The 19,257-nt window shown below is 60.3% G+C and overlaps 7 protein-coding genes across 7 annotated transcripts; 4 read left to right on the top strand and 3 right to left on the bottom strand.

Annotated features, from left to right (window-relative positions):
- Window positions 1–81: 81 nt before the first annotated feature.
- Window positions 82–1,820, bottom strand: BXZ73DRAFT_104517 (uncharacterized protein; the record flags this gene model as incomplete). Its single annotated transcript, XM_048015919.1, has 3 exons — window positions 82–116; window positions 171–675; window positions 732–1,820. 3 exons carry the CDS (start codon window positions 1,818–1,820, stop codon window positions 82–84), a joined length of 1,629 nt encoding a protein of 542 aa, XP_047874674.1.
- Window positions 1,821–2,888: 1,068 nt separating this feature from the next.
- Window positions 2,889–5,069, bottom strand: BXZ73DRAFT_91843 (high nitrogen upregulated cytochrome P450 monooxygenase 2; the record flags this gene model as incomplete). Its single annotated transcript, XM_048026135.1, has 10 exons — window positions 2,889–3,270; window positions 3,329–3,418; window positions 3,473–3,717; window positions 3,795–3,954; window positions 4,002–4,076; window positions 4,132–4,155; window positions 4,207–4,429; window positions 4,489–4,569; window positions 4,632–4,974; window positions 5,031–5,069. 10 exons carry the CDS (start codon window positions 5,067–5,069, stop codon window positions 2,889–2,891), a joined length of 1,662 nt encoding a protein of 553 aa, XP_047874673.1.
- A 3,257-nt stretch (window positions 5,070–8,326) lies between these two features.
- On the top strand, window positions 8,327–9,927 carry BXZ73DRAFT_104515 (uncharacterized protein; the record flags this gene model as incomplete). The annotated part of the gene is made up of 3 exons (XM_048015918.1): window positions 8,327–9,436; window positions 9,500–9,833; window positions 9,890–9,927. 3 exons carry the CDS (start codon window positions 8,327–8,329, stop codon window positions 9,925–9,927), a joined length of 1,482 nt encoding a protein of 493 aa, XP_047874672.1.
- Window positions 9,928–10,462: 535 nt separating this feature from the next.
- BXZ73DRAFT_104514 (uncharacterized protein) lies at window positions 10,463–10,843 on the bottom strand (the record flags this gene model as incomplete). Its single annotated transcript, XM_048015917.1, has 1 exon — window positions 10,463–10,843. One exon carries the CDS (start codon window positions 10,841–10,843, stop codon window positions 10,463–10,465), a length of 381 nt encoding a protein of 126 aa, XP_047874671.1.
- Window positions 10,844–12,269: 1,426 nt separating this feature from the next.
- Window positions 12,270–13,953, top strand: BXZ73DRAFT_104513 (uncharacterized protein; the record flags this gene model as incomplete). The annotated part of the gene is made up of 3 exons (XM_048015916.1): window positions 12,270–12,446; window positions 12,504–13,619; window positions 13,669–13,953. The coding sequence occupies 3 exons, from the start codon at window positions 12,270–12,272 to the stop codon at window positions 13,951–13,953; spliced, it is 1,578 nt and encodes a 525-aa protein (XP_047874670.1).
- Window positions 13,954–14,814: 861 nt separating this feature from the next.
- On the top strand, window positions 14,815–16,551 carry BXZ73DRAFT_104512 (uncharacterized protein; the record flags this gene model as incomplete). The annotated part of the gene is made up of 2 exons (XM_048015915.1): window positions 14,815–16,459; window positions 16,517–16,551. The coding sequence occupies 2 exons, from the start codon at window positions 14,815–14,817 to the stop codon at window positions 16,549–16,551; spliced, it is 1,680 nt and encodes a 559-aa protein (XP_047874669.1).
- Window positions 16,552–17,268: 717 nt separating this feature from the next.
- Window positions 17,269–19,115, top strand: BXZ73DRAFT_104511 (uncharacterized protein; the record flags this gene model as incomplete). The annotated part of the gene is made up of 3 exons (XM_048015914.1): window positions 17,269–18,450; window positions 18,510–19,011; window positions 19,069–19,115. The coding sequence occupies 3 exons, from the start codon at window positions 17,269–17,271 to the stop codon at window positions 19,113–19,115; spliced, it is 1,731 nt and encodes a 576-aa protein (XP_047874668.1).
- Between the last annotated feature and the right edge of the window lie 142 nt (window positions 19,116–19,257).

Below are 19,257 nucleotides of genomic sequence, written 5' to 3'. Positions count from 1 at the left end.
GCTGTCGGTATCTCGCCCTCCCTGCTCACTCCTCCACTCCTCCAAGCCAAACTCAGAATTGGCGTCTATGATGACTCATATCTACCACTGATAGCGACGCTTTTCGGTGAAGAATCCTGAGGAGTGTGCTCAGCGACGCACGCATTCCAGAGGCTCAAAACACCACTCACCTTCAAGGCTCGTGGTCGCATCGAAAGACGAGCCGCAGATTTCGCACGCGCGTTCGCCGTCTTCTCTCCACATCTCGTCCAACGTCCGGCCGCCGCCGCCGCCCTCCCCGACCCACCACCACCGTTCGTCACGGACTCGCATCTCGCGCTTCAGTTTCCGCAGCTGCTCCAGCTCGGGGCACGCATCCGTAATACCCCGCTCCTCCGCCTCCAACGCTTCCAACACTTTTGGCCGGATTTGAGCCCCATGCGATAAGTTGAGTATCACCTCGCTGAGGGTGAACAGCCGAGGCGTGTAGGGGCCGATGTGGAGGACAAGTAGGCTCGGAAGTGCGTTCGTGATGACGAGCCTCGGGAGCGCGCGTAGAGCGTTGAGTCGGCGCAACTCCATTTTGCGTACGGACGTTACGATGTGCATGCCGCTGGGGGAGAGCCTCGGAGGGAAGGGTAGCAAGAGCGACAGGTGGAGAAGAGATATGGATGAGAGGGCGTCGAGCATCGGTGCCTGTGCATGCCGGGGCTATCAGTCGCAAGACCGCCGGAAGACCGCGGGATGCTCACCACGAACGGAAGCATGCAGTGCAACTCGTCGGCTACGGGATGGATCGTGACACGAAGAGAGCGCAGCTGAGGCGCTGCGCGACACAGGTCCGGCCAGAACGACGGATGGTCTAGCAACCTGTAGGCGCTAGTCTCGAATTCAACCACGATCGGGCGTACGGCGTGGAGGACGGGGGTAAATTTGGGCACAGAGCTCGAGGGTCCGACGAGAAAATCTCGGATGTTCTGCATGTGCCCAGCAGAGTTCACCCGGACATGCGGGGGAGGGTTGACATAAGTCAATTTCCGGAGCGCAGGCCAGCCGCTGCCAGCCGCCGGCCCAGTGACTGGCCCATCGCACCAGAAATAAAGGTCCGCATCTAAGGCGACGAGGGCGGAGAAACGAGCAGTGACCGCGTAGTATGCCGATGGAGGGCAGGAAAGATGGAGGCGATGGACCTGTGGCAATTTCAAGTCCTTCGAAGTGCTCTCAAATTCAGAGAAGGACTGGGGAAGGGAAAGGTGGAGAACGTCCAAGAGTGGGAGGGAGACAAGTGTGCAGATGACGAAGTCGAGATCTAAATCGTCCTGACCGAACTCGAGGTGAAGATCGGTAAGCCTTTGGCTGAGCAGCATGACCGGGAGAGAGGTGGTCGCGACGGCCTTCATGCCGACCAGAGCGAGTTCCTCGAGTCTGGACAACGCGCCGATGGCCTCGCCGAACCGGGAATCTCGTTGGATGAACCTCTCGGCGCGGTGAATGAGAAGGAACTGGGGATTGACCGCTTTAAAGAGGAAATCCGTGAAGAGTGGAGCAAATTCCTGTGGTAAGGGCGCGAAAGAAAGGGAAAATCGACGGAGGTAGTAAACCCGAGGGACCTGGGACACTGGCTCACAGCTGAGTAGCAGCGAGCAGATCTTGGCCGACCAGGGTTGATCTTCAATCGGAGGACTCCTGCCTTTCACGTGGATGTCGAAAAAGACTTGAGAAATAGCGAGGCGGTAGGCAGCCTTGGAGCAGCACGCCACAACGAGGGCCTCCGGTGCTTTCAATAGGGAGAAAATGAGGAAGAGAACGTCTTCATTGAGTGACAGTAAGAGTGGAGGCATGTGTGAAGGTGGGGATGGGGGCCAGGTTGGAGACTGATGGTCGCTGGAAGGATACAAAGCACGACACGTACACATGCTGCGCGACTGCGAGTCAGGCCCACCCAGACTTCACACGCGCACCCTGTATGCACCCCGTATATCCTCCGTAAGTCCGTCCCAGCCCGCCTGTCCATTCATACCGAGATCTTGCAGTCGATCTTGCAGGGAGGAAAGGTGCAGGAAACCATACTCTCGTCGATTCCTGCGGAGGACAGAGAGATAATACACGAGAATGGCGGTGGAGAGAGCAAGTTAGGCCTGAACAAGGGAGAGAGCGAGCGAGGAAGGGACGACGGCGGTAGCCTATGATGGTGGATGACGGCAAAAACCTGGGTCCCGCGGCTACCCGGCCCTCGGAGGTCGGAGCGTGGACGTGCGTGGAGCCTTACATATAGTCCTCCCATGGATCTCATAGTGGCTAGCGCTAGTGCGCAAGTGTCACGCGCGAGGCATCCTCCGATTTATTCGTGCGCAGCTGAGCCATGCTGCGCTTCCGCAGTTCACATTCTCGCCGTACCATCGCTGCGAACCATGGCGTATCGCCAACACCATCTCTTTGTGTTCGTCAGTGAACGTAGGCTCACATGCACAGCACTCGAGAAAGCGCATAGTCGTATGAAGCTGGCGCGCCTCCCGGTCCTCTTCCTCAAACCGCGCTCGAGTGTTCATAGCCTCAACACCCTCACGCCCTTCCACCATTCCGAAAAATACTATCAACCACACCGCCACGCCCACGACGACCTCAATCTCGTCCTTGCCCTCCTACGTCGGATCCGTCGCGAGCACTTCCACCGCGGTCTCCACCACCCCCGCGTTCGCACCCTCGCACCCCTCACCCAAGCGGCAGTCGCAGTCTCGGTCAAAATCGGCTTCCTGAAGCTTGTCAACCACCCAGTAAAACATACCCTGATCTGATCATGAAGCGACCCTTATTCAACGTATCATCGAAGAACGCACCGCACGGACTTTAAACAAGCAGTCGTGAGACGGCGGGTGCTGATTTTTCGTACCCCAGTCGCAGTGCGAGACTCACCGCGCCTCCAGCACGACCCGCACCTTCCCCCGCACGCTCACAAAGTGGTCCCGGTACGCCCCCTCGTACGCCGCCATCCACCGCTCCGCCCCTTCCGCGCCCTCGCCGCCCGCCGCCCGTCGGACCGCGAACCGCTGCAGCACCGCGCACACCACCGTCCGGATCTCCTGCAGCCCGAGCGCCTTCCCGACGCAGTTCAGCGGCCCGTACGAGAACGGGTGGAACGCGGCCTCGTCGTGCGCGAACCCGCCCGCCTTCGCGTCGCGCGCGTCCACCAGCCAGCGCTCTGGCCAGAAGCGCGTCGGCTCGGAGAAGCTGCGCGCGTCGCGGTGCATCGACCAGACGTGCACCCAGAGGGACGTCCCGGGGGGTATGTACCTGATGACGAGTCGGGGGGATCAGCGCGCGCAAATACGCTCGCTCAACGGGCACGCACTTGTCTCCCACAGTGAACCCAGGGCCTCCCGGGGCCGTCTGGCGCTGCGTGCAGCTCGGGACCGGCGGGAACAGGCGCAGCGCCTCGTTTCTGCCCGCTCGTCAACGTCGTACCGCTTAAGGAGTCGTTACGTGAGGCACTCACATCACCGCGCCGAGGTACGGCATGTCGCGGTGCGCGCGCGTCGCCGTCGCATCCGTTTCGCGCGGGTAGTGTACGTCGACCTCGGCCTGCAGGCGCGCATAGACGGCCGGGTGCGCGAGGAGGCAGGCGAAGAGCGAGGTGAGCGCAGAGGCTACGGTGTCCGAGCCTGCGACCATCGCGAGGATGCCATCTTCAATAAGGTGCTCGTGCGCGGGCGGAGGGCGTGACGGGTTATCGTCGTGGTTCTGCCAAATATGCGCCACGTGCGACAGTACCGATGTGTCAGGATATGCGTGTGTGGGAGACGAGCGACGGGACGCACGAGGTAGTGGAAGAGATCAGGCGTGGCGGCGCCGCGGTGCACGCGCTGCTTGGTGAGCGCGGAGCAGTTCACGTGCAGTGTGCGCAGAGGCTTGACGAGCACCGGGATGTGTCCCAAGTACACGCCCAGCCAGGGTACGTGCGAGAGGAACGCCGCAGGCCTGTGTCGAATTCAGCACGCGGGTCGATTGTCTGCGAGAGTATTCACGTTGTCGCCGCGGTGAGGATAGCGAAGAAGTTGTTCTTGTCCGTTCCGCTCAGTAGCTCCGAGCCGCCACCGAACCTGGGGAACCTCGTGAGCGAGACAAGCACGGAGAGGTGCATACACGGGCACTCACACCATATCTGACATGTAATCGCACCTGCATGCGCGTCAGAAGCTGTCGACGACATCAGATGCGTAGGACACTCACGAGAAGCGTTCGAACCACTCGTCGATGCAGATTTCTGTGCCCTTAAACTCGCCCAGGCGATCGACGAGCATCCGAGCCCGCCGGGAGACCATCACCTCGTAGTCTTTCAGCGCCGCCTGGGAGAGCCCGCGCTGCCACGAGCGCCGACGCTGCACATGCTCGTCCGCGTCTTGGATCGCGATCATGGTGAGCGGTTCCGCTTTCAGGTGGATGCCTTTCATGTCTGCGCGGTTGTCGAGGTGTGGTGAGCACTTCTTCCTGATCGAGCGCGCGGCGACTTACGAGGGCCTTTCCGATTCAGCCCGGACGAGCCCAGAATCGCAGGCACGGCAGCTGGGTCGCGGATCGAAAGCTCGTTGGGACCTGCGATGTGCGAGCCTCGGTTAGCCGGGCGCGCGCGGGCAGTGCAGGAGTGATGGACTGACCGATGCGCACGATGTCCGATGCGTAGCGTTCGTGTAGGTTCTGGACGTACAGGTGCTGGCGGCCTACAGCAGCGATGGTGGCCATCCAGAACTTGGAAAGTTTGCATCCCAGAGGTCCGGGATATTGCGCGAGTGGGTGGAAGGGCGAGAGGCGGTAGATTAGCGTCGAGAGAACGAGCGATGCAACGTAGGTAGGAAGGACGAGGATGGATGCACGCGCGAGCGTGAGCGAAGGAGAGGTGACCACGATGGCGTTGACGAGGGACACCGGCGGGAGCAACAAAAGGGAGACATCGATACCGAGGGATACGCTGTCGTACCGTCTGAACAGCTGATGGACTATCTATGTGGAACTGCGAATCAACGGACTGGTTGATACCCCGTACTGAGGGGACTTACGAGAGCAACGCCAATGCTGGCGAGTTGAACGTGGGACATAGCGTGCAGAAGAGAAGAGCAACCAGCCAGAGAGATCGACAGGGGGACGATAGTGTTGATATAAGCAGGCGGCGAGCGAAGTCGCGGTGGGCCTGTGGTGTGTAGGCTGATAGAAGGGGAGGGATTATATAAGTAAGTCAGCGTGCGACAAAGAACACGCACTTTTTGCTCGTAGGAGTGGGCAGCCTCTTCAGGCCGGCCGGAGAGTAGCCTTCGTCTTCGTGGTCCACGAGAGAAGGGTGCCCTCTGCCCTCTTTATATCTGCCGAGACTCGTCGGCAGCGCCAAATAGTACTGCTGCCATCACACTTGTGAAACCCACCGCTAGATCTCTTTCCCGAGTCTCACTCATGCAGCCCAAGGGCCAAGGCTCGCAAAGTGAAAAGTTTCATTTGTGCCCTGATCACGGCAGCTCAACGCATAAAAACCCCATGTTTGAAGTCACGCATACGGCGGAGGAGTATCCGCGCGGCACAATTTTCAAGCTCGATGAGCGAAGGCGGGAGTTCGAGTACCACACTTATAATTACTCTGAGACTGGCCCGGTCTAAACCGCAGCCAAGCCAAAAACGATGCTCAAAAACGACGTTGTGTCTCAGATCTCGATCTCAGCCCCTGGCACACTCCGTCTTCCGCCGTCGTCCCATGCACGAGGCGGAACGCGTGAGAACGCGTGGTGCCGCGCAGTGCCGCGCGCGGTCGGGACTCGGCGAGTGTCACGGCGAGCTCTAGGAAATGGTCCGATCTGCAGGGAAGAGGCAACTTCAAGTTGATGTCAGAGCAGAGGTTAGGATGACGCTGGCACCTCGGGCGTAGACATGTAAGTATTGTGGCGAGGGAAAGCCGTGGGAATTTGAAGTAAAATGCAAGCGTGAGCGATAAGCGAGCACAGACGGAAGAGCGTTCGTCAGTGGTCACCCACAGCGCGGCTCGGAGCGAGACCGCGGGACCGGGGCGTGGGGGCTTGCGTTGGGTACGGCTCGGGACGTGCGCGGGGGGTGGCAGCGCCTCGTCTTGGAGCAGCAGTCAGCGTGCTGACGGACATAACCGTGTCGAGATACACCGTGCCATTGCTGCGATCGACCTTGAGGCGCAGGGGGTCGTATACGTGCAGGTGCGTTAAAGCGCGAGGTAACAGAATCCAAGACGGCTTCCGAGTCGTCCTCGACAGCGAGCATGGCGTCCTCGACGTGTTTCGTGGGCGGGGTGGGCGCGCGTCTGACCAGCCCGACGCAGCCTGGCTCCCAAGGTCGGCGTGGCGTCAGCGCTGGCGGGCCGAAAGCGAGTGAGTACGTGCCACTACGCAGGTTGAGGCATCTTTCAGTGTTTTCCAAAACATGTTTTGCCAGTCTTCACAGGTGTGGAGCGAGGAATGGCACGAGACAAGGCGGGCGAGCGAGACAAGGCGCTGCAAAGCGGGAAGACAAGACGTGGCCGAGCATACAAAAGGTCCAAGGATACTCCCAAAGCCGGCCACCGACGGGTTCATGGCAACGGCAGACGTCGAATCTGCGTCGAGGAACTCGGTCGACGCGATGGATGGCACTGCGGCGCCAGCGGATGGGTGGCGCGAGCAAGCAGCACCAAACAACAAAGTCCGAGACGGCCGGAGTGGCCCAGCTCCCCTCTTCGCCTTGTCGAAGTCCCATCCACGACCGCAACTTGTTCACCGCCTCGCGATCGGCCACCCGCCAGAGCTCTCTCGCTGAGCTCGATTGGCACCACGCCTTGTCTTCTTCTTGTCATCGCTCTCTCTCTCCCGCCGTCGATGGCTCCCTGTCTTGCACCCTCCATGACCCTTATCAGCCATTCGTTTGGCGCATATTCTCCAGCCATTGACAGGTTCGAGCCCGCCGGGCCGTTACCATGGCCAGACCATCTGCAATATCTTGAAGCTGCAGATGTGCGCCATTGTGCTATGCGATAGTCTATACAGTGACAGCGCACCCAGTTCCTCATCGGTACGTTCCCCTCCATCTCTCGCGCATACAGCCGGATACATACACAAGCTCTCTAGTAGGGCCCAGAAAACTATCCTTCCGAGACCCGCCCCTCACCCCGTCTGGACTTGAAACATGACCCGGATTTTCGAAAGCCCGCGTACGTCCTTGACAATCGCTCTCTTGCGCATTTGCTCATTCCCGGTAATAGAGCTGGGAAAAACTTCCTTGATTGCCATGCGCTCGACACGTCTGCACCGACGGATTTCGCCGACGTCCTGATCGCCCGTTCTTCCCGGAGCCCCTCCAACGCCAGGTTCACCATCTCCATGTACGCACCCCACCGTCCTCCACTGCCTCGGGTCACGACGCATCTCGCATGGTGCGTGGACTTCTAGCCACGTTAACTGCGAATTCCACTTGACGCAGCGCCTCGAAGCCTGGGGACACCAACGCCGCGCACAGCGCGCCAAAGGCGTCAGACCGGGGCCGCTTGGGCAGCGGGTCTCCGGCGCCCGCGCGCAGAGTCAACGCGAAGGCCTCGAGACCGAGAAAACGTGCGACGCCATCGGGGGCGGGCGCGTACACGAACGCCTCGCGAGGCTCAGGCGTGGACGAAGATGTCGGCACGGGTGGGGGGCTGCAACGGACGGGCAGTACGTGCAGCACGGTGCACGTTCAGAGGAGGGGCGGACGAAGGAGGCGAAGCGCAATTTGGAGCGCGCGCGGCGAAAACACAGGCTACAAGGGCCAGTTCGCGCAGTTGATGTTGAAGTACGGGTATGGAGGCGGGCCGTGTCCGACGAGGATGTGAGGCAGGCTTCACCGGCACCCACAGGGTGAGTATAGGCATGGTGTTCCTGTACGACAAGACTGTTTGTAGCCATTCACCGAAGTTGATAAGATACGTGTCCTCTACTGCATTCAATGTGCGAGGCCTGTTCCACAGTGATTCCAGGAAGGATGCACCATGTAGTTGAGCAGAGCCCTTCGTCCTCTCCCTCTCAAGCACGACGAGCGAGCTCGCGCGGCTACTCAGGGGGCAATATCTAATCTAATCAATATCGCCCTTGGCGCTGATAAGCCGGAGCAGGCAGCCTCCTGTTTCCGCTTCGTCACATACCACCACGACGTGCGGAGTACACAGGTAACAGACCATCCAGATAACGCTCTTGTGCGTATATGTGCTGACGAATATTCTCCTTCTTGCAGCAGGTAAATGCCCCCGATTCCGAGTACTCTCCACTCCAGGGCAAGTGCTACCTTGTGGATATCACTCACGAAAACGTGCTAATTTATCCCATTCCACATCCCAGCCATGGAAACTCCCATAGATCGTCTCAACGACGATGTTCTGCTCATCATCCTCTCCTATCTCGAGAAGCGAGATCTCTGCGCCTCTTCGCTCACCTGCAAACACTTCCATATGGTTTCCTCTCCAAGACTCTGGACAGTTCTTCCGATAGATCGGGCCTTCTTCGTATCCTGGTGGCATGGTAATCTCGGCACGAACGCTCATCATGTCCGTGAGATAGTGATCCATCCCAACTTCGACAAGCCACCTACGCTTCCCGATGTCCTGTTCGCAACCAAGAACATCCGTTCACTCAAAATAACCCATATGTCTCTCCACTATGACGACCCGCGTCTTTCTATCGCTCTCGCAGAACTGCGCGAGCTCCGGACACTCTCTTGCAACTGGATCGAGGACAAAATGCTGCCGACGATCCAAAGCATCCCCTCTTCCAATCTCACAAGCCTCAGTCTAGCCTACGAAAGCGACACAAACGCTTGCGTCGACCTCCCCTCCATCATCTCCGTCGTCAGATCCTTCCCTCGCCTGCATGATCTAAAGCTGGAGTTCCTGAAGCCGACCACTGCCATCGACATCACCAGCTACCCGCCTTTCACCTCCATCCGGCAGCTCACCCTCAACGGAGTCACCGGACCTGTGACAGACATCATCTATCTCTGCCCCAACCTCATCTTCCTGAAACTCAGTGTCGAATATCTTCGCGAAGGGGACCCTCACCAATCCCGACCGAGATGGCGCCCTTCGCCGATCCCTCGACTCACCCTCACGGTTCCGCGCACGCAGGCCAAAGACCCCATTGTCTCGTTGCTGGAGCGACGGGCCTTGCGCGCGGCACACGTTCGATTCGCCATGCTGTGGAAGTTCACGGAAGACGGTATTTCGCTCACGAAGGGCGAAGCCACGTCGCGACTCACGCGCATCCTCGACGTACTCAAACCGCACTCCCTCCACCTGGAAATGTCAGCGATGTGGACCGCCAATCTGTCTGATCGCACGGGAACGCTCTGGAAAGAGGTCGCCGCAGCCGCGCCGCACCTGCGCGCGCTCGTGCTCGATGTGGACTCATCCTACGACAATACCGAGCACGAGGGGCCGCGGATGTGGTCGCCCCCGGTACGTCGCGCTCCGTCCGATTCGAGCGCGCCCCATGCTCACCCGATATTCTCCACCCGCCAGAACGCGCTCGCGGCGGAGCTCGCGCGCCTCCCGCTCGTCTGCGTCCATCTCAAGGCGGATCCAGAACCGCTCGAGCCGAAGGGAGACGCGGACCGCCAACGCCTCCGCGCGCTCGCCGCGTTCTCCGGGAGGCTCGCCGCGGCGATCCCCACACTGCGCGTCGTGGGCGTGTCGGACGGGTGGCGCCAGGAGCGGAGCGTGCGGTCCACGCGGTGGTGGCGCGTCGAGCGCGGCGACGGCGCGTCGCGGTGGCTGGTCGAGCTCTGGCGCGAGGACGGGGAGCGGGCGCTGCGGCTCGTGCAGAACGAGGCGTTTTGCATGTCCGATCTTGACGGTGAGGAGATGACTTGAGCTCTCATCTTATGCAGCGGCTGACTTGTTTTCCTGTAGACATCTACTCGGAGAAGTGCCGTTACGTGCCGAGGTAAGCGGGGAGCACGCCGAGCGGGCCGCGAAGACGTTCGGAACCCCGCTGTCGCCGCGCGAATGCGGGAGACCGGACGTGAGGGGACTGTCGTCTAGCGCGCCGCGGGCTCGTTCGTCACTCCGAAGACGGCAGAGCCCCGCGTGCGGGCTCTCGCGCACGTTGGGGGATCGCTCGCGGATGGGACGTTGGTGCCGAACCAGGCCGAGGTGCTCAAGGGCGATATGGAGGGGATACCGGATGGTCTCGCGAGGCTCTCGGGGGGAAGGTGGGCGCGACGAAACTTTGGTCCCAAGACAACGATAGGAGGCGGTACTTGAAAACGCAGCAGCGTGCGGCGTGCTGTAAGCCGGCCATCTATTTACTAATATTACAGAGTCGTCGCAATGTCGCCGACTGCCACCCTGGATTTTGATCGACAGTGTCCAACAAACCATAGTAGGAGCGCGAGCGTTATTAAGTGCTGCGACGAGAGTAAAGTAAAGGTGAGGGTGAAGTAACGCCAAAACATGTCCGAGAAGAGCACCTCGACCGCGACCTCACGCCCCGCCGCTGAACCCGTACTTAGCCGTGAACTTCGCGAACTCGGCCTCGCGCGCCCGCCGCGCCACGTCCTTCCTCCGCTCCTCCTCCGTCATCGGTGGCGGCGCGGGCTTCGATTTGCGCGCGGGGCTCGACTGCGACGGCGCACCGAGCGCGCGCTTCAGCCACGAGGGGGATTTTGAGCGGCACGGCGTGGGAGGGGAGGGCGTCGGGGACGCGAGGCCGTACTGCGATTGGAGGGTGCCGAACGCGAACTCGTAGTCCTTCGGTTTTGAGCCGCGGCGAAGTGGGGTGGTGGAGACGGCGGTGGAGGTGCTCGCGAGCGATGCGAGGGACGGAGAGGATGGGAAGGAAGTCTGGGTGATGGTTGCGGGCATTGCGGAGGTGGTCTGGGTCTGGGCGGTGGTTGCGAGAGGGATGTGGACCGGAATGGTGGGCGCAGAAGCAGGAGGAAGATGCGCGGAGAGGTGCCGATGCGGTTGAAGGGGTATGCGTAGTTGTGGCGAGTGGTGGGCGAGGCGACGATCTTATATCGACCTCAGACTCACGAACGACGATTAGGTGTGCCCAGGCGTCCACCTGAGGTCCGGGTTTGACTCCACGGGGCGCCTGTTGGTGAAGTGGCACTGCGCACTCATCGCAAGAACCCTGGATACAGCTGTGCGCACTATGACTCGCCTGACAGTTCGCCGCACCGAAATCGGGTTTTGTCGGAGATGCAACGGCGGCGTGAAGGCACTGATACGATTCAGGAGCTTCGGGAATCGGGATGCTTAAGGGGCGTAGACTGGAAGGACCGAGGTCTTCTTCGGGGCGGTACAAACTCTGAAAGACAGCGTTCGCCGAGTCACCGACCGGGAGCCTCGCGAGAGGACGCTCGTCATATCGCAGCCGGCCAGAAGCAGAACCATTGAGCGCCTGAAGACGGGAAGCAGGACTAACCGGATGGTGTGCACCTTACAGTGACCCAGCATGCAGCAGTACCCTGCGCCTCCCGCTGACGTGCCGCGTTGTGTGGTAAACATAGCGTCGATGCGTTCCGCTTCGGAAGACCGGCCGGGGACGATTCCGCGCGGCAATGGCTGGCACTTGCATGCAAATTCGAGGCACATAGATGCTGCACGAATAGGTCCATCAGTATTTGTTCCTCACAAAAGCAAACCCAGACCAAGACGCACCTGACCTGTCCAGCGACGCATGTATTGGCATCGCGTGCACCGCGGAGAGGCCGTCTCCATGTTGATCTACGGATCCACCCGGGAAACCACTTAACGCCATGTCGCACGGGTCCTGGGCGATATGAGCAGTGCAAAGTTGACGCCAACGATGGCCTGAGGCTCATGGAAATGGAAACGGACGGTCAAATGGAAACCACAGGTATACGGCGGGGGCGACCAGGGAACAGGGTTATCCCAGGGAAATAACTCACTCAGTATGAAATGAGACCGCCATTTCTCAGCGCACCAGGTCACACAGTGCCCACGACGAACGCTGTCCTCCCATACCACACTTCGTCAATTTGCATCGGCGAGCTGTTGCAAGGTTCTGGGCGTCCAAGATCGTGCGAGACTTGCGGAGATGCTTGGCAGAAATGCACGTTCTTGAAATCGAGACGCGCGTGGGGAAGTGCGAGGGTCTGAGGGATCGGGTGCGCAGCCGGGGATTCGAGGAGGAGGACGGAGGAAGAGAGCATGGGTGGCTGACTGGCGCCGGCCGAATCGGACTCGGAGCCCCGGCCTCCGCGGTTACCGGGCCCGTGGTCGGAGCGCGGTCAGGCTGACTGCGGCAGATCCGGGGACCGCGATGACTCTTTCCACATCCTCCAGTTCACAGTGTGCTCGGATTCGTGCCCAGGTGTCGCACGCGAGGCATCCACCATCCAGAAACAGCTCAAGTGCATATGTGATAACGAGGGTTCTCCTTGAGCAGCAGGTAAAGGCTCCGGATTCCGAGTTCGACCTCACGTTTCTACACTCCAAGGTAAGTGCGATCTGGCAGGCATTACTTATGCCAACATGCTCATCTATCCCTGTGCAGGACCAAGTCATGGCACTCTCAGCGATCGATATTCTCAACGACGATATTCTCCTCATCATCCTTTCCTACCTCCAGCAGCGAGACCTCTGTGCCTTGTCGCTCACCTGCAAACACTTCCACACGCTTTCCTCTCCAGGGATTTGGAAAGCCGTTTCGACAACATGGGCTTTCTTCATCTCCCGGTCTCATGAGAATATCTACACCAATGCTCATTATGTTCGTGAGATAGTGATCTATGTCCACAACAACGCACCTCAGGTCTCCGATATCTTGTTCGCAACCAAAAACATCCGTTCCCTCAATATAGCCTATCTATCCCTCCTCTCTGACGACCCGCGTTTTTCTAGAGCTCTCTCAAGGCTGGGCGAGCTCCGGAAGCTCTCTTGCCATTGTGTCGATGACAAAATGTTGCCGACGATCCAAAGCATCCCCTCTCCCAATCTCACAAGCCTCAGTCTAGGCCATAAAGGCGCTCCCGTCGTCCTCCCCTCCCTCATATCCGTCATTAGATCCTTCCCTCGCTTGTATACTCTCATTATAGAGGTCCTCAAGATTACCAGCGCGGTCGACATCACTAGCCACCCGCCATTCGCCTCCATCCAGCAGCTCACCCTCGACAGGGTCACCGAACCTGCGACAGATCTCATTTACCTCTGTCCGAACCTCGCTTCCCTGGACCTTGGTGTCGACTACACTAGCCAAAGGGACCCTCGCCGATCCCTACAGAGATGGCGCCCCTCGCCAATCCCTCGACTCTCTCTCACGGTTCTGCGCATGCAGGACAGAGACACCATAGTCTCGTTGCTGGAACAACGAGCCTTGCGCGCGGCACACGTTCGATTCGCCATGCTATGGAATTTCACGGAAGACGGTATTTCGCTCAGGAAGGGCGAAGGCACGTCGCGACTCACGCGCGTTCTCGACGTGCTCAAGCCGCACTCCCTCCGCCTGGAAATAGCGGCGATGTCGGGCGCCGAGCCGTCTGGCCCCATGGGAAGTCTCTGGCAAGAGGTCGCCGCGGTCGCGCCGCACCTGCGCGCGCTCGTGCTCTTCGTAGACTCGCTCGGCGGCGGCGGTACCGAGGACGGAGGGTGGCCGCGGATATGGACGCCCCCGGTACGTTGCGCGCCGTCTGCTTCGAGCGCGCCGCATGCTCACCCGCCAGGAAGCGCTCGAGGCCGAGCTCGCCCTACTCCCGTTCGTCTGCGTCCATCTCGAGCTCGAGATGGACTCAGACTTGTTCTATCAGCGGCCGGGGGACGGGTCGGAGCACCCACGCCTCCGCGCGCTCGCCGCGTTCCCCGGGAAGCTCGCCGCGGCGATCCCCACACTGCGCGTCGTGGGCGTGTCGGACGAGTGGCGCAAGTTGGGGGGCTTGCGGTCCACGCAGTGGTGGCGCGTCGAGCGCGGCGAAGACGGCGGCGGCGACGCGTCGGCGTCCCGCGGCTGACTTGCTTTCCTATAGAAATCTACTCGGAGAAGTGCCGTTACGTGAGGGGGTAAATTTGGGGTAAAGGGGGAGCACTCGGAGCGCGCCACGAAGGCGTTCGACGCGGCCCGCTCCCGGCGTCGTTCGCACTAGAGGCCACGCCGTGCAGTGTGTGGCTTCCTGAACTGTATATTTAAACACTTTTACACATGTTGAATCGATGGCGGTCCAGACGTCCGCGAGGTGCATACCTCGAGCTAACGCTCCGTGACCGTCGACCCATGAGATAATCACCTATCTGTTGGTTTCTAGTGTTCCGGTGTACGCCCTCATCCGAGGCACGACCAGTATGCTTAGTCATGTATACTACGTTCCCACGCATTGTACAGTACTATGCCGCCGTGTCATTCGAGGTCAAAATTCATTCTATCATCCTATCCACCATCGTCGTCCTATCCGACACCCTGTCCGTCATCCGGCGTCCTTTCGCCTCTACGGCTCTCTTCGTCCACTGCTCGATTCTTCACACCATCTCCTCCTCTTCCCACTGTGCTCCGACGTCACCAGAATCTAATGCCACCGTAACCATCCATGCGCCGTCCGGGCTCTGACGTGTCCGCGGTAGACCCTAGCGCGCGCGAGCGGGTGGCCCGGGCGAGCCTACGCGCCGCGACGGGGCCCCTCTCCCAGACAGTATGAAGCCACGGGCTCCTATAAGCCCCTCTTGCCTTCTTCCTTCGACTAAGTAAACCTGAACTAAGCGCGCCTCCCAGTCCCGTATCTGCCGTATCTGCTGGGCGAGAATACGTACCGGTGCGTCTCAGTACGGTACCTTGTGTTCGCGAATTGATCCCTGATTCATTTGAACTTCCAGTGGCCACGATGTCTACTTCCATCATCCATCGGCTGAACGAAGACATCCTCCTTGCCATCCTCTCCTATCTTCCAGGCCACGACGCAGTACAACTCGCTCGTACCTGCAAGTTCATGTACGCGCTCTCCTGTCCAAATTGTAGTGTGGAGATATCCCACCTGGAACAACACAAGGTATCTCGGCTGGCTGAGGCGATCTGTCGGCCTGGTTCTTCCTGCGCAGCCTACTTGGGAGATCTCGGCATCTCCCTGATGTCAAATAAAGACGAAGACATAAGGGCCTTGGGCGAGATCCTCAGGACTATCAAGAGCCTCCGCAAGCTGAGTCTTTCCGCCGCGACTCAGAAAGGCTGGACGGAATGCCCATCGATCATCCACGCTCTCACTCAAATGAAGGATCTACGAGCACTTGATTATTATCCAATCTTCCTCGACGACGTACTTCCGATGATCCAGTCCATCCCCTCGCCTAACCTCGTCAACCTCAGTCTCGGGTATGATGTGGTCTGCCATCACGATTTCGCTCCTCTGCTATCGGCGCTCAAATCATTCCCCAAGCTCGTCATCCTCACCTTGTATAACTTCACTCCGGAATTGGGCACTCTTGATGCTATTCTGACATCATCACTCCCGTCCATCCGGCATATCGCCCTTAAGGCGGTCTCCATCGCCGCCACGGACATCCTCTACCTCTGCCCTAACCTCGAAACGATCGAGCTCTCCCCAAGCCACGAAAGAAAGCACATGCAAGGCCACACGGATCAGACCCGGCCGAGATGGCCCACCGGCAAGGTCTCCAGCTTCACCGTGGACATCCGCCACGGAACGAGATTCGGCGGGCTCGTCGTCCTGCTCCACGACGAACAGCTGCAGGATATCCTCGTCGAGCTGCTCGAGCGCCGCGCGAGCCCCGTCCCGTGCCTCGAGCTCGGTGGAGATTGGGAGTTCACCCGCGACGGCGCCACCGCCGTCGACGCCGACACGTCGCGCCGCCTCGCGCGCCTCCTCGCCGCGCTCCAGCCGCGCGCTCTCACCCTCCCAGTGCACGCGGGCTACCAGAGCCCGGACACGGATCTCGACGGCCGGATGTGGATCGCGGCCGCGCGGAGGCTCCCGCGCCTGCGCTCGCTCACCCTGCGCAGCGTCGGAGCGGACGACTGGGAGGTCCTGGCAGTGAGCCCGTCTGACGCGGAGCTCATAGACCCCATCTCCCTGGTGCGAGTCTCGCGGGAAACGCTGCCGGCGGCGCTGGCGCGGCTCCCGCTGCACTGCCTGTTCATCGATGCCAGCGCTCGCCCCGTGAACCCGTCGGACGGGCGCCGCAGGCGTGGCTCGCTCGAGCCCTACATAGAGCTGAAGCGTGTAGAAGCGTTGGATGCGCTCCCCGCGAACCTGCTTCCCGCGCTCACGGAGATGCGCGTTCTGGGCATCAAGGGGATGGCGGCGCAACCCGCAGAAGCGTTCAACGACGCCAAGGACTCGGAGCTGTTGCTTCGAGAGCTGGATGGGTGGAGGAAGCAGCACGCCGGTGAACGGAACACGCGGTGGTGGCGGGTCGATGGGACAGGGGCGGAGCGGAGCTTGGTGGAGATTTGGCGCGAGTACGGGGAGCAAGCGCAGAAACTGGTGGAAAACGGCGACGCGGACCTGGCCGGTGAGTACATCGGATGTGGAGCCTGTTCTGGACGCTGACTTGATCCGACCTCTTCAGACATATATTTGGATCGCTGCCGGTATGAGCCTTGAATGTGTACAATGGAGCACAGGGCCCCTCTCTGGGGGACGATCCAGTTCTGGACGTCTGGACTCTGGTTGAGCACGTCGCCGTCAGCTTTGTTGGCGAGAACGACTGTAGCGAGCTGTAGCACCGGCGCCCTGGATCGAACCGTACCGATTCTGACCAACTCTGTTCCATACATACGAGGAGCCGGAGGATTCGAACGGAATCAGTGCGTGTGTACGGACTCGGGCGGATCGTGGCCAACGTGCGGGAAAATATCTGTATCTTAAATGTGTACGTCTGACAGCAGTACCCAACAAGAGCTGAACTTGAACGTCGTTGGGACTCTATGGCGGGAGAGATAAGATAAGATCTGCCCACAGATGGTGCTCGGATGGGCGCCAAACGCTCCCCAGTCTCGTCTTGACCGCCACTCGATGATCCTCCTCGTCCAGGCTGCGCATCCTCCCCCTCCCTGCTTGTATGCGGGTTATCTCACATCCCAGAGCTGTATGAATGGAAAGAAGAAGGCTGGGGGGCGTACTATTGTCTCAGTGAGGGTCTTGTTGTTCCGCCTACGCACTGGCCTTGTCATCGGCTTCTCTAGAATGGAGTTGTTTTGTGCTGCAGCCTGTCCCCCATCATTCGAGACGCTTTAAACGTGGGCGGTTTTGCGCCCGCCCACACAGTCCACCCTCTGTCTACCCGCCACCACAAGCCTCTTTCACCCAACACCGTTCCCCATGTCGATCCCCCACTCCCTCTACAGTTCGCCCGGAAGCTCGGCCCCGGTGTCTTTTCCACCGTCACAAGGCACCGTGTCCCTCAATGAGGACGTTTTGCACGCCATCGCCTCCTTTCTCGATCCCAAGCACGCCCTCGCCCTGTCCTGCGCCTGCAAAGCCGCTTACCGCGCCGCCATATCCCATGTACACACCCGGATCACCATCTCGCCGAGAGCCATCCTCCCCGCCGAGCATATCGCCGCAGATCTCCTTCGGTACATGCTAGGACGCGGTCCCATGTCATATTCCTTCCGCGCCAACACTCTCCGGCACATATCTTTCTCGCCCAACAACGGAGACCAGGTCAAGCATATGGTGATGTCCCTCATCCAGATTCTCGAGCACGCCCCCAACGTCCTCAGCATCGACACCGACGTGAGGCAGTTCTCTTACGATTGGCTCGAAAAGTTCTCCGATGCAGTTGGCCAAATCCCCGCCCTCGAGGACATCTCGCTCACGAGCCTTGGCGTGTCTGCGACCTCGTTCCTATCTCGGTTCCTTGCGAGTCCCAAGCTCGCCAAAGTCTCTTTGTCGTTCCGGCTGCCAATCCCACGACTGGATGCGCTTATAGCCAAGGCCTGCGTTCACCGCGTGCATTCCGTACTCACATCCCTCTCATCTGTCCACACTCTCAAGCTTGCGATAGAGGGCAAACAGTGGGACACTTCCGAACTGCCCCGGGACGTCGGAATGCCCTCGGTTCGTCATTTCCACCTGTATTGCCCATCTCCGGGCGTGGCCGCCGGCATCATTCCCTTCTTCCCGAACCTCGACACGCTCTTCCTGCGAGTTTCGGACCCGATCCCCGACCCAATATGCGCCAGCCTTCAAGGTCCGTGGCCCACCATACGCCAACTGACGACGTACTATCCCCTCCGCCTTCAATCGGGTGGCCCGGGCACTGTCGGTCGCGTCGAACGGCTGGTTCTCGGACACCGGGACAAGATAACGGACGAATACACCCTTCTCCGCCTCGTCTCCCTTCTCTCCGTCTTCCGGCCGACGGGGCTCGAGTTCACGATGGATTGTCCCAAGCCGTTCGACACCTTCACCTTGTACTCGGCGCTCATCGCCGCGCCGCAGCTGCGCTCTCTCCACCTCACCATCAACCTCAACAGCCACCTCGTCTCGAACATCACGGTGAGCCCCCCCGCCACGCCCCGCGCCCCCCGCGCACTGACGCACGTTCCGCCACGTAGAGACAGCTCCTCCCGGCGCTCAAGTCCCTCCCGCTCGTCTACCTCGGCCTCCACTTCGAGTCCGACGTCCGCGTGTGCGGCACGTGGGTCCAGCACCCCGAGCTCGCCGCCGTGCGCGCGGCGCAAGGCCGGGAGCTGAACCGCCTCTGGAGCCTGCCGTACGTGCCCGCGTACGTCGCGCAGGAGCTCCCCTCCCTCCGCGTCGTCCGCGTCGGCCCGTGCTTCCCCGGGGGACACGCCACGCTCGTGACGGCGGCGGGGTGGCACGACTCCGGGACCTCGAAGGGCGTCGTGGGCGAGGAGGACGCGCGGGTGGACGCGCAGTACGTCGAGAAGGTGGAGGGATTTAGGCGGCAGTGCCCGCGGGACGACCGGTGGTGGTGGGTCGAAGATCCGGAAGTCGGGAGGAAACGCGAACTCGGCGAGATGTTGAGGGAGGATGGAGAGCGGGCGCGGAGGATCATCGAGGGCGCTGACTTCGATCCCGAGAGGAGCCTGAAAGGTAAGAATACTTCAGCATGTGCGTCGTATGGCAGCGGTCTGACAAGCCTTGCACCAGGTTTCTTTGTGGAAAAGTGTCGCTACCCTGTGCCACCGGAGAATTGAGGGCGGAGTGCACCTGCAAGTGGACGCTCGGAAGTCGGACGGTGGTGGCTGAATCTCGATCCGTGGCGATGGCTCGGTCTTGTGTTAACTTTAGGACACAAAGAAAACATCGTGAGGCGCATGTGTTAGTAGCTGCTCGAAC

This window comes from Epithele typhae (assembly GCF_022376455.1).
Source record: "Epithele typhae strain CBS 203.58 chromosome Unknown BXZ73scaffold_52, whole genome shotgun sequence".
In the NCBI taxonomy this organism is placed as follows: domain Eukaryota; kingdom Fungi; phylum Basidiomycota; class Agaricomycetes; order Polyporales; family Epitheliaceae; genus Epithele; species Epithele typhae.
The sequence above is the reverse complement of the archived record's forward strand: the minus strand, read 5'-3'. Positions and strand labels throughout refer to the sequence as shown.